The sequence below is a fragment of the Equus quagga genome, chromosome 13 (genome assembly GCF_021613505.1).
Source record: "Equus quagga isolate Etosha38 chromosome 13, UCLA_HA_Equagga_1.0, whole genome shotgun sequence".
Classification (NCBI taxonomy): domain Eukaryota; kingdom Metazoa; phylum Chordata; class Mammalia; order Perissodactyla; family Equidae; genus Equus; species Equus quagga.
Window position 1 is genome coordinate 14,418,205 of NC_060279.1, and position 12,249 is coordinate 14,430,453.

The 12,249-nt window shown below is 39.1% G+C and overlaps 1 protein-coding gene across 1 annotated transcript in view; it reads left to right on the forward strand.

Moving 5' to 3' along the window:
- TDRD5 (tudor domain containing 5) overlaps positions 1-12,249 on the forward strand; it is a 77,080-nt gene that overhangs the window by 35,692 nt on the left and 29,139 nt on the right. The window contains exons 10-14 of the mRNA XM_046683204.1: positions 1,644-1,856; positions 2,387-2,453; positions 6,144-6,344; positions 6,847-7,005; positions 8,776-8,934. Coding sequence (XP_046539160.1) covers positions 1,644-1,856; positions 2,387-2,453; positions 6,144-6,344; positions 6,847-7,005; positions 8,776-8,934 — 799 coding nt within the window. The remainder of the gene's footprint in view (positions 1-1,643; positions 1,857-2,386; positions 2,454-6,143; positions 6,345-6,846; positions 7,006-8,775; positions 8,935-12,249) is intronic.

Genomic DNA, 12,249 nt, shown 5'->3' on the forward strand with positions numbered 1-12,249 from the left:
AATGTCCATTAATAGGCTGGTCTTGGTGAAAGAGAGTGAGTGGAAAGGAAGAAATAAATTTAAGAGAAATTAGGGAAGTAAAATTGTCAGGTCTTGGTGACAAGAATGGGGTTGAGAAGCAGGAGAGTATGAAAATTGTGTTGACCTTAGAGATTGGGTAGGTTTGAACTGGGGTTTGAAGTTTATGCATAGTGCCTCTAAGATGTCCATGAGATAATGAATTGGCAGTGTTGAATGGACAATATTAGTTAGAATTACAAAGATGTAACTTCGCCATAGTAGCATAAAGAAGATAAAAGTTTATTTCTTCTTCCCATAATAGTCCCTGTATAAGCAATACAGGATGATAAGGTAGCTAGCTCCATGGTGTTAGGGATACAAGTATTTTCTGTCTTACTGCCCCAGACAATGTGTAGCCTCATCCACGTGGCCCAGGATACAGCTCACCACCACATCCACTGGGCCCTCATTCCAGCCAGAATGACGGGGAAAAAGAAGAAGGTGGGGGCGTTGGAGGCATGCCCTTTTCTTTGAAAGACACCAGTTGGAATTTCCACACTTTACTTTTTTTAATTGTGGTAAAAGACAGATAAAATTTACCATCTTAAGCATACATGCTTTGTTTTTTCTCACATCCTACTAGTAGAACTTAGTGTTCACATAGCCAGATCTAGATGCAAGGGAGCCTGGGAAATCGGAATGGCCGTCTACTCAGTTAAAATTGGGGATTCTGTTACTAGGGGAAAAAGAGAGGAGAATGGAAGTTAGGGGACAACTAACATCTTTTCCATATAGTTGGAAATAAAGTTTTAAAGCTCAGAGAGATGCAGGGTCTAAAGAGAGATGGAGAATCATCACTTTATCAGTAGTGGTATAACACATGAAAATTGATGAGATGCTCTACAGCAAGAATAATGATAAATGATTAATATTTGAGTGCTTACTATTTTTGGACTCTGCTAAACATTCATATTATTTAACTAAGATTGTATCATCATCATCCCCATCTTCACCAAGTAAACTGAAGCAGAGAAAGACAAAGCCACACAGCTAGTAAACTCTCGAGTCAGGGTGTGAACCCAGGTTACTGGTTCCAAAGCCTGAGCTCTTATTATATGTCCGAAAGGTAAGACCCCAGGAAACCAAGCTGTTAAAGCAGTTGCAGAGCCAACAAAGGAATAGTTCTTGACACGGGAGAAGTAGGAGAAAATAGTGTCTGGAAATTAAGTAGGACAGAGTTTGGAAGAGGGCAAGATCGGGATCATGCAGCACAGAGCAAGTGTGTTGAAAGCTGAGGAGAAGGGCTATTGGATTTGGGAATTAACTGGCCATTGATGTCCTAAAAACGTCCATTTTAGGAAGTGCTGGGGAGTGAAGTTGGATTACATTCTGTTCAGCAGAGAACATGGGATAAAATGAGTGTGTAAGTTTCTATTTGAAGAAGTTTGTTGGTGAGGAGAAAGGATTTGGATAAGAAAAAGGAAAATAAAATTAATTGGTATTAATAAGCCTTAATAAATCAGAAAAAGTGGGGATGTTATCTTTGCTTTTTGCCAAGATTTTGCTGCTCTTGATACATCAATAAAAATCATCTTTGACTTTTTCTTCCCCTATGGGTTTCTCTGTGTTATGGAATTCCACAGGCGCTGTTATTCTAATCAGCTGGTTTCTGATCGATATGCCATGCCAGAATATTTTATCCAACCAGGACATCTCTGTTGTGTAAAGATTTCTGAGGATAAGTGGTGGTATCGGGTCATTATCCATCGAGTCCTGGGGAAACAGGAAGTTGAAGTGTTCTACCCAGACTTTGGAAACATCGGAACTGTTCAGAAGTCTGCCCTGAGGTTCCTCAAGTGAGTTAACACGTTTAACAAGGACAGCTTAAGTTCTGAATCACAATGCTGAAGCTCTGTGGCGTTAGGATCGCTCTTCTTTTCCTCTTGCCTTCCTCTCTCCGTCCTTCCCTCCCTTCCGTCCCTCTTTCTTCTTAGTGCATGCTTAGCAAATGGTTGTTTAGGGTCACAGTTTGATTAGACTCTCTCGTGTCTTCTTTCACATGACTGTGAATCTGAATGGGCCATGGACTAAATTTCAGTCTCTTGTTAAGGAAATGATTCTTGTGTCAAGCTAAGAGTCACATTTATACAGCAGGAGGGTTGAACCGTTCCTACCTATATTTTAGTTGCATGGTTTTCAAAGACTATTATGTTTTACAATTTTATTTCTTAGATTGCTTTAAAGTGTAAGATATTAATCTAAAAATGCATGAATAGAACACTCCAAAATGGCATGGATAGCTAGAATCAAGAAATGGATTAGAGATTCCATAAAATGCAGTTTTAAAGTGTGGTTAAATATTCATGTATTTGATTATCTGTTGCAGGTGCTGCTACACAAAGCTTCCAGCTCAGGCTATCCCTTGTTCTTTGGCTTGGGTGAGACCAGTAGAGGTATGTTTGCTGTTTCTCTATTCTTTTGTAGTGAGGAAGATTGGCCCTGAGCTAACTTCTATTGTCAGTCTTCTTCTTTTTTGCTTGAGGAAGATTGTTTCTGAGCTGATATCTGTGCCAGTCTTCCTCTACTTTGCATGTGGGACACTGCCACAGCATGGCTTGACCTGTGGTACGTAGATCCACCCCTAGGATCCAAACCCACGAACCCTGGGTCACCAAAGCAGAGCACACGACCTTAACCACTGTGCCACTGGGCCGGCCTCTGCTTGTTTCTCATTTAATCAGCAAACATTTGATGCCACGAACAATTCTGGGTTCTCAGGATACAAAAATAAAACATGGAATGAGCCATCAAAGAAATCATTGTACACAGTATGGAAGATGGACATGTAGACAAAAATAATTGTGCTGTGTCATGTTTGCTACAGAGATTTTTATAGTGTATGGTGGAGTTGCAAAAGGAAGAGTGCTCATCCCCGTTCAGGGCAATCAGGGAAGGCCCCATCATAGAGGTGGCGTTTGAGTGGAACTTTGAAGGAAGATAAGGACTCTACCTGGACAAAAAAGAGAAGAAGGACATTCCAGGCAAAGGGAGAGCAGCGTAAAACATCTCAAATTTGAAAAATCTTGAGTGGACCTGTTTGGCTACATGTTACAGAATGAGCTGGAGTTGGTGCGTGGCGAATGATGTCAGAGAAATAGGCAGGAATCTAACGGGGAGATCCATATCTGTGTTCAGGAATCTGGACATTGTCCTTTAGCACCTGGGGAGCAACTAAAGGGGGCAAATAGAGAACTGCCACAGTCAGATATGTTTTTTAAAGAATTCTCTAGTGACATCAGTGTGGGAGATGATTGGAGTGGGGTGGAGCAGGAGGCATTTTCATCCATACAGATACATTTGTTTGTGTAGTTATAATTATGCACCTAATTTTATGTTTTTCCCTCGCAACTCTTAATTATACATGCCGTACACATTAATTGTACCGTATTTGTCTGCTGAACCTAAATAACTTATCAGTTGCTTACATATGCATGGATTATTCCTTTAAAATTTTTTTTATCTGGAAAACACGATAAAAATGTTACCTATAGTTCCACTACTCAAATGTGTTCAATTCAGAAATTTGATGTGTTTCTTTCAGTTTAGTTTATTGGATATTGGGGGTAAGGGCTTTTGTAGGGTTTTCAGGGTTGTATAAAATAGTAATCATTATTTTGTGTTCTGCTTTTTCAGTCAGCATTATAGCATAAATACATTTATACATTATTATAGTTCTCAATTTTAATAGATTGATAGTAATCTGTTGGGTAAATAGACGTCGTAGCCTGCGTATCCCTTTATCGGTAGACATTCAGTCTGCTTCTGGCTTTTGAGAATTATAAACAATGTGTGCAAAGTATGGTTTTTGTGCAAGTCAGTATTCAGGATTGTTTTCTAGAGTGCATTTTAGCCCCAAGTAGTTTCTCTTTTACCCCTTCCCTCAGGAAGCTCGGGGCTGGCTTTGTGACCCACTTATAGCCGATGTGCATTATTCTCAAGTCAGCCAGATGGCTTCCAGTTTTGGTTCTCTTTGTTGTGTTTTCCTGTTTCCTTCCTAAACTGCCTCTGCCTTAGGGCTTTTGCCCACTGTGATCACTAGAATAGCTTATTCAAAGAATTCTCATGGTTGACTCCTTGTCATTCAGATTTAAGCCCAAGTGTTATTTCCCCAAGAAGGACTTCCTTGACCAGCCAACTTAAAGTGGTCCTGTCCACTTCAGTCGTTCCTTGTTACTTTGTTTTATCTTCATAACACTATCTGGTATTATCTTGATTATTTGTTCTCATACAGCAGTGTGAGCTGCTGAGATCAGGGACATTGTCTGTCTTGTTCACCGCCGTTATCTCCAGTGCCTACATCAATGCTTGTGCATGGTAGGTGCTCAGTACATGTTTCTAACTGAATGACTGTATCTCACTTTTTTTCTATGTCTTTTTTCTGGTTTCAAAAATGTTAATGTAGGGCCAGCCCTGGTGGCCTAGTGGTTAAGTTCAGCACACTCCACTTTGGTGGCCCAGGTTCGGTTCTTGGGCACGGAGCTACAACACTCATCCATGGCCATGCTGTGGCGGCCATTCACATACAAAAAGTGAAATATTGGCAACAGATGTTAGCTCAGGGTGAAAGCTTCCTTGGCAAAAAAACAAAAAAGTAGTTAATGCATTTGATAATGGCAGATTAGCAATAGAGTAGCATAGTGGACTAATACTCTCTTAGACAAAATCCAAAGCAGGAGAAAAGCAAAGGTCTCCTTTGGAAGTCAAACTGCAGTCGGGAAAATCAGGGATTTTTCAGCTTCTTTCCCGAGGTCGCTCCCCAGTCTACAGCCTTGCTGACTTGAAGAGTTAAAGGATATTTTTTGGGATTGCCAGAACAACCAGAAGTTAGGGGGAAATACTTGAAGGGAGGGAGCCACAGAATGGGGGAGTTCCAAAGTCAGTGTGTTCAGTCTGCCCAGGTCCCTAGATGACAGCTAAACTTGGCAGGCTCTGGGGAGAACCCAGTGGCCCCAGGGAAAAATTATTGGCTTGCCTATTCTTTTTCTCACCTTGCATCTCCTACTTTGAAGAGATTTTTTTTTCTTTTCTTTTTTTTTTTGAGGAAGATTAGCCCTGAGCTTACTGCTGCCAATCCTCTTTTTGCTGAGGAAGACTGGCCCTGAAGTAACATGCATGCCCATCTTCCTCTACTTTATATGTGGGGCACCTACCACAGCATGGCTTTTGCCAAGTGGTGCCATGTCCGCACCCGGGATCCAAACCAGCGAATCCCAGGCCGCCACAGCAGAACATGCGCACTTAACTGCTGCGCCACCAGGCGGGCCCCTCTTTGTATGCTTTTTATCTTTGCCTACGTACTGCTCACTCTCTTTGTAAAAATTATTTATAAGAATGGTTGAATAATATAGGCTGAGATTGCCTACCTCTAGAGAGATTTCCATTCACTTCTGCCAGGTACCTAGGAATACTACCAGTCTGGAACCATGTTAATTTAACTGCACAACCTGAGGATTTGTGTACCACCCAGGTGATGTGAAATTGAGCTGCAGATCCATGTGAGGGCTGGTTCCTTTCTTTCTCCCCTTCTCCTGAATGTGTAGCCCTACAGGGACTCGACTTAATGAAGAAAAGTGCTCCTCTCCCCCTACCGTGGGTGGATAGTGCTTTGATTTCTGTCTCCATTGACCTGTGAAGCCACCGAAACCAAAGTTCGCATTTGCCTGGATTGACAGATACATTAAGGCAAAAGTAGTGGGAACTCTTGCTTTTAATTTTGGCCTGATAATTTGTTATTCTCTTGTTAGTTCTTTGATACTTTTTGTGGAAATATTTTATCTAGAAATTTTAGTTGTTTCTGTGGGAAGGTTGGTCCAATAATCTAACTGAACGATTTCTGAAAATGAAAGTTTTTCACCACATAAATAAAAAAAATTTTTTCTATAATCACATTTTTTATCATTTTTCCTTTATTCTGACTTTCTCATCCCCAAATTGTAAGCATCTTCCAATGTGTTATTCTAGTACTTTTACAGTTTTATTTTTACACCACACTCTCTAGTTCATTAGGAATTCATTTTTGTATATGGTTACTATAATTTGGGTTTGAATTTCTCATCTGAATCCGTATCTTGGTTATATTTCAGGAACATTGGACATCGAGAGCTGTTTTGCAGTTCCAGAAGTTGTGTGGCTTGAAGCCATTAGTGGGGGTAGTGGATGAATATGTAGACGGAATCCTCAACATTTTTCTGTGTGATACATCCTCAAACGAAGACGTCTATTTCCATCATGTCTTGAGGCTAGAGGGCCATGCTATCGTGTGCCGGGAAAATGTCCCTTCTAAGGTAGAGCGCTCTGGATGTATTTTGTAACGTATTTCATTGAATCTCAACACTTCAAGGTATAACCGAATTTAATACAGAAGGTTATTTGATTTATTGTTTAATCTTAGAGACATCTGTGAGATTCCCACCTTCTTAATGCAGAGCATTCTCTTAATTTTCAGGTGACCACAGAAAACTACATTTGGCTTGTTGTCCTTTAGAATGTGAATATTTTTATTTTAAATAATTGATTGAGGATTCTGTCTCACCCCAAAGTATTTAATTCTCTGAGGTCTTAGAGAAGAACATGTTCTTATTTTGTAATTATTGATAGCAATGTCTACATCACCGTTAATATTGATGTAGATAATTTTTGTGACTAGGAAAAACAATATCGAATATCATCAATATAGAAAAAATTTTAGAAGATAATACATTTCCACAACATTTGAAAATTATGAAGTGCTGACTGTTTCACTTTTCCTCCGAGTAATTAAACCCTTCCTTCTCTTTTTAATCCTAGGGTTTCAGAGAACTCAACCCCTTAGCTTTATACACTGAGTCCAGCGCGGGGCCGGAGGACGTGGGCTTGACAGACCTGGGTTATCTTTCCCAGCAGCACTATTTTCATGAAGACCGAGAGATAAGTCCACAGTCAAAAGAGAGTGAACTGTATACCCTGGTAAGAGGTTTTTACAAATGTTTTTATAATTGTTAACATTTAGGGAGTACTTACTATATGCCAAACACTTTAAATATGACACGTTATTTAATCTTCATAAAATCCTTGTAACATAGTGACTATAATTGTCCTTATTTTATAGATAAGGAAACTGAGGCTTTCCAAACCCACGAAAGTTTGGAAACTTTACGCAGTGATCTTCCCAGTTCCCTCGTCTCGCGTTGTTTGCTGGTTTACCCCTTTGCTTCAGTCCCGCTTCTCCCTGTGAGGTTCCCTCCGACAGTCGGTTCCCCTGCTCCCCTGGTGCGGCCGTGCCTTCACCTGCGCCTGTCCAGACGCTCTTCATCTGCCCTCTGCGCTCAGGTTCTTCATCAGCTGTTCTCACTTCTTGCTTTCTCTCTAAACCTTTTGACAACTCCCACCCACAGTAATAACAATAATAATTTTTTTATTATATATTATTCCAGCCCACAGTAGTAGTAATAAAAAAATATCGACAACAGCAACAGTTACTGAACTTGCACTACGTGGCAGGTACTGTTCTAAGTGCTCACATGTGCTAGTTAGTTTAATCTTCACAAGCACTTGACCAGGTTGGTAGTTTCTTATCCCCATTTTAGATATGAGTAAAGTGAAGCACATAGTAAGAACTTAAATGATTTTTCAACAAATGAACAAATAGACATGTCTTCTGAGTCTTACATTCTTCATGACCACAAGTACTAGGCTAAGAATATAGGATGTGTTGAGTTTGAGAGCCAAAAATGTGTTTTTTTGGACAGAGCAAGGCTTTTTATTTCCTTTGAATAAAATATGAAAATCTCGTTTTAAGTATGTTTTCTATATCTGACTGTTAAAATAAAATTATAGAGATGACCTTACTTCTTTCGTACACATATACTAATTACTAGAAAAGATAAAAAGGAAAGCCATTTTGACTAGTGGGAGATTAACCTGCTCTGAAAAATAGGTTTGAGTGTTTACTGCTGCATGTTTAAAACAACATAAGGATTTTAGATTTCTGGTTTACATTAAAATTAATTGAGCTTGTTTGGCCTGTAACTCTCTCTGAAGCCTGAATTTTTCTTAGTTGTTATTTGACTAGAACAGTTATATTGCCTGGTTCTTGAATTCAACCTTAAAAATTTTTAAATATCCTATCATTATTCTGTTGATGTCTTCAGACAATCATAGTTCAGTCCAGAGAATGAAATAAGGCAAGCTTTTCTGCAAAAGAGATGACTTAAAACTCCCCTATTCCACTCCAGCCTATATTTTAACGTATCAAGACTCCCGTATGCTGCACACGCATGCACCTGCATCTGTACACCTGGCTCCCTGTAATTCCTTTTCTTTTAAGCATCCCAACAGCTAGTGTGTGTTATCTCCTTCACTGTGTCTTCTCGACATCCTCCTCCCCCGGTAATATTTTCGTCATATCTCTGTGCTGGCTCGACATGGAAGGTTGTGCTGTGGTTCTCTGATTGTGTGTCTTGTATATTCTGCGTTCCTTTAGAGGTGGGACCTCTAAAGGATTCCTGCTTATATCCAAAGAGCTACACCTTTTGTACTATGTGCTCAATAAGTGTTTGTCAGCTTGAACTGGTTTAGCAGGATGGGAAGACCTAGGGTCATGGACACAGTTAGAAAATAATGTAGCATTTGTATGAACCATAGCAAAAAATTCCCCCCCAGAGTTGATAGACACATAGATTTTGGAAACAGCATTAGTACGGAAAATAAAATAATTTCTTTTTTCATATCTATTAGCAAGATATTAAGGATGAGAAGGCTTTCAGTCGCCTTAAATCTGAGTCAAAGGAGCCAAAGGATTCTGAATTCAGTTCTTTGAAAACCCAAGATAAGAGCTGTGAAGAAGATCCAAAGTGGTGCATCCCCAGGTTAAAGGATCCAAAGGAAGAAAATGAGGTAGGAGAAGGGAAGATAGTTTGTTTTTGGGGGGTTTTTTTGCTGAGGGAGATTAGCCGTGAGCTACCCTCTGTTGCCAATCTTCCTCGTTTTTGCTTGAGGAAGATTAGCCCTGAGCCAGTCTTCCTCCACTTTATATGTGGGTCGTGGCTGCAGGATGGCTCATGAGTGGTGTAGGTCTGCACCCAGGATCCAAACCTGCGAACCAGGGCTGCTGAGGTGGAACACGCCAAACTTAACCCCTATACCAAGGGGCCAACCCCAGAAAGACAGTTTTTTGAAAATGTAATTAGTATAATTACTTCATAAGTGAAGGGGACTAGAATAAAATAGCTCTTAACCCTGCTGCTTTCAGTACTGTCAGAGCACCCCCCACAGATGAATTACAAATTCCCTCTTCAGCGGTCACCGAGACCAAAGTTGAAGCAACATGGCTTTGATCACAAAAATGAAAAGGCGTTAACTGGCTTTGATGTGTTGTTACTATCCCGCATCTTTGGGTAGTCTTCAAGAATTATGCGGTGATTAGAAACTAGTATTGAGAAACAATACTAGGAAAACCCATCAGGAAAAATGTTGACAACTTTTTTAGAGAATATATTTTATTTTATTTTATTTTTTTGCCCAGGAAGGTTGGCCCTGAGCTAACATCTATTGCCAATCTTCCTCTTTTTTTTAATTCCCCAAAGCCCCAGTACGTAGTTGTCTATCCTACTTGTAGATCATTCCAGTTCTTCTGTATGGGATGCTGCCACAGCATGGCTTGATGAGCAGTCTGTAGGTCTGCACCCAGGATCCAAACCAGGGAACCATGGGACGCCGAAGTGGAGTGCACAAACTTAATCACTCGGCCGTGGAGCTGTCCCTCTTATTTTTGTCTTAATCAAATGTTTATGTTCATATAGGTTATAGTCCCCCATAACCCCTTCCCCTACATTTCCTGTTTCACAGAACAACCATTTTCATCTCTTTTAGCTGCTGCTTTTGGAATTCACCTCTGTTTCTTTCATTACATAACATGCTTATGTTGTTATTTTCTGATTTTTCAGTTTTAAGTTTGTATGGTTTTCCCACTGTGAAGGAGGAGGGTTGGTTCTTTCATCCCTTCACCCTCACCATACACAAACATATCCTTTCTGTCCCCTTCCACCATCTTACTAATATAGTTGTATCAAACTTTCTATTAGAGCACCATTCAATATTTACATTATTAGGACTCTGTAAATGCTATTCACAGTCAAGTAGTATGTTATGGCAACTTTTCCTTTCCTTCATAACTTTTATTTTCTCTGGTGTTAATCTTTTTTTAAATCAACATACAGTAAAATTGACTTTCTTTTTGGAATACCATCCTATCAATTTTAGTACGTGTATAGATTTGTGTGACCATACACCATTTGTGTGACCACCACCATAAGATGAAGAATGGTTCCATTACCTGAAAAAAACTCCTTGGTGCTACCGTTTCATAATCACCATCTCCCCAAATCCCTAACCCCAGCAACCATTGATCTGTTTTCTGTCACCATAATTTTACCATTTTTAGGACAGTCATATAAGTGGAATCATATGGTATGTAGCTTTTTGAGACTGGCTTCTTTCATTCAATATAAATTTTTGAGATTTATCCAGATTGCTGCACGTATCAGTAGTTCGTTTCTTTTGATGATGAGTAGCATTCTGTCGTATGGCTATATCACAGTTTATATATCCATTCACCCGTGGGAGGACATTTGGGTTGTTGCCAGGTTTTGGTAATTTGAATAGAGCTTCTGTAAATGTGCTTATGCAGGGTTTCATATAAACATAATCAGGAATAGGATTACTGGGTGATGTGGTAAGTATATGTCCCACTGTTCTGTGGACTGGCTGTAGCATTTTGCTTTCCCACCAGCAATGTGCAAGTTCCTGTTGCTCCATATCTTAAAAAGCGCTTGGGCTTGTCAGTAATTCTTATTTTTAGCCATTCTAACAGGTGTGCAGTGGTATCACTCTAGCTTTACTCTGCATTTCCCTAATGGCTATGATTTTGAATATCTTTTCATGTGCTTACTTGCCATCCATACATACTTCTAGGTGAAATGTCTGTTCAAGTCTTTTGCCCATTTTTTGGTTGATTGGGTTTTTGTTTTCTTACGTTGAGTTTTGAGAGTTCTCTGTGTATTCTGGATACTGGTCCTTTGTCAGATACGTGATTTTCAAATGTATTATCCCACTTGTAGCTTGTCTTTCATTCTCTTAATAGTGTCTTTCATACAGCAAAAGTTTTTAATTCGGAGAAAGTCCAGTTTATCAGTTTTTTTCTTTCATGTACAGTGTTTTCAATGTCAAGACATCTTGAATTAATTTTAGTAGAAGATGTGAGGTTTAGATCAAGGTTCATTTTGTTGCATATGGATGTCCAATTGTTCTAGCACCACGTGTTGAGAAGACTGTGCTTTCTCCATTGAACTGTCTTTGCAGACTTACCAAAATCAGTTGTCTGTATTTCTGAGTCTGTTTCTAGACCCTGTTCTGCTCCATTGATCTATGTGTCTGTCCCTTCACCAGTACCACGCTGTGTTGATTAGCGTAGATGTATAATACCTCTTAAAATCACGTAGTATGATTCCTCCTACTTGATTCTTCTTTTGCAAAATTGTTTCTAATATTCTAGTTCCTTTTCCTTTCAAGTTTTAGAATCAACTTATCTATAGGATTTTCGTTGGAATTGCATTAAGTCTATAGATAAACTTGAGGAGAATTAACGTCTTTAATCTGTGAATACAGTATATCTAATTTATTTAGATTATCTTTTATTCCTTTATTATGGTGTTAAAATTTTCAGTATACAGAACATGTTTTGTTAGCGTTATACCTAAGTATTTCATTTATTTTGGGAGCACTTATAAATGACATCTTTTTATTTCACTTTCCCTATTTTCATTGCTAGTATGTAGAAATTGATTCTTGTGTTGTGACCTTGTATCCTGTGAACTAACTAAGCTTACTTTTCAGTCCTTTGAGGTATTTTGTAGATTTCTTTAGGGTTTTCTACGTAGACAATAATGTTGTCTGCTAATTAGGGCAGTTTTATTTCTTCCTCACTAATCTGTACATCTTTATCTTTCTTCCTGACTTCTTATTACACTGGCTAGGATTTCAGATATGATGTTGAACAGGAGTCATGAGAGAGAACATCTTTGTTATCCCGCCGAAAGGTTTTATCATGTGCATGTGGCTATGAATTTTATTAAATGATTTTTCTGCATGTATTGATGTGATCATGTTTTCTCCTTTATTAATATGGTGTATTATATTAATTGCTTTTCAAAT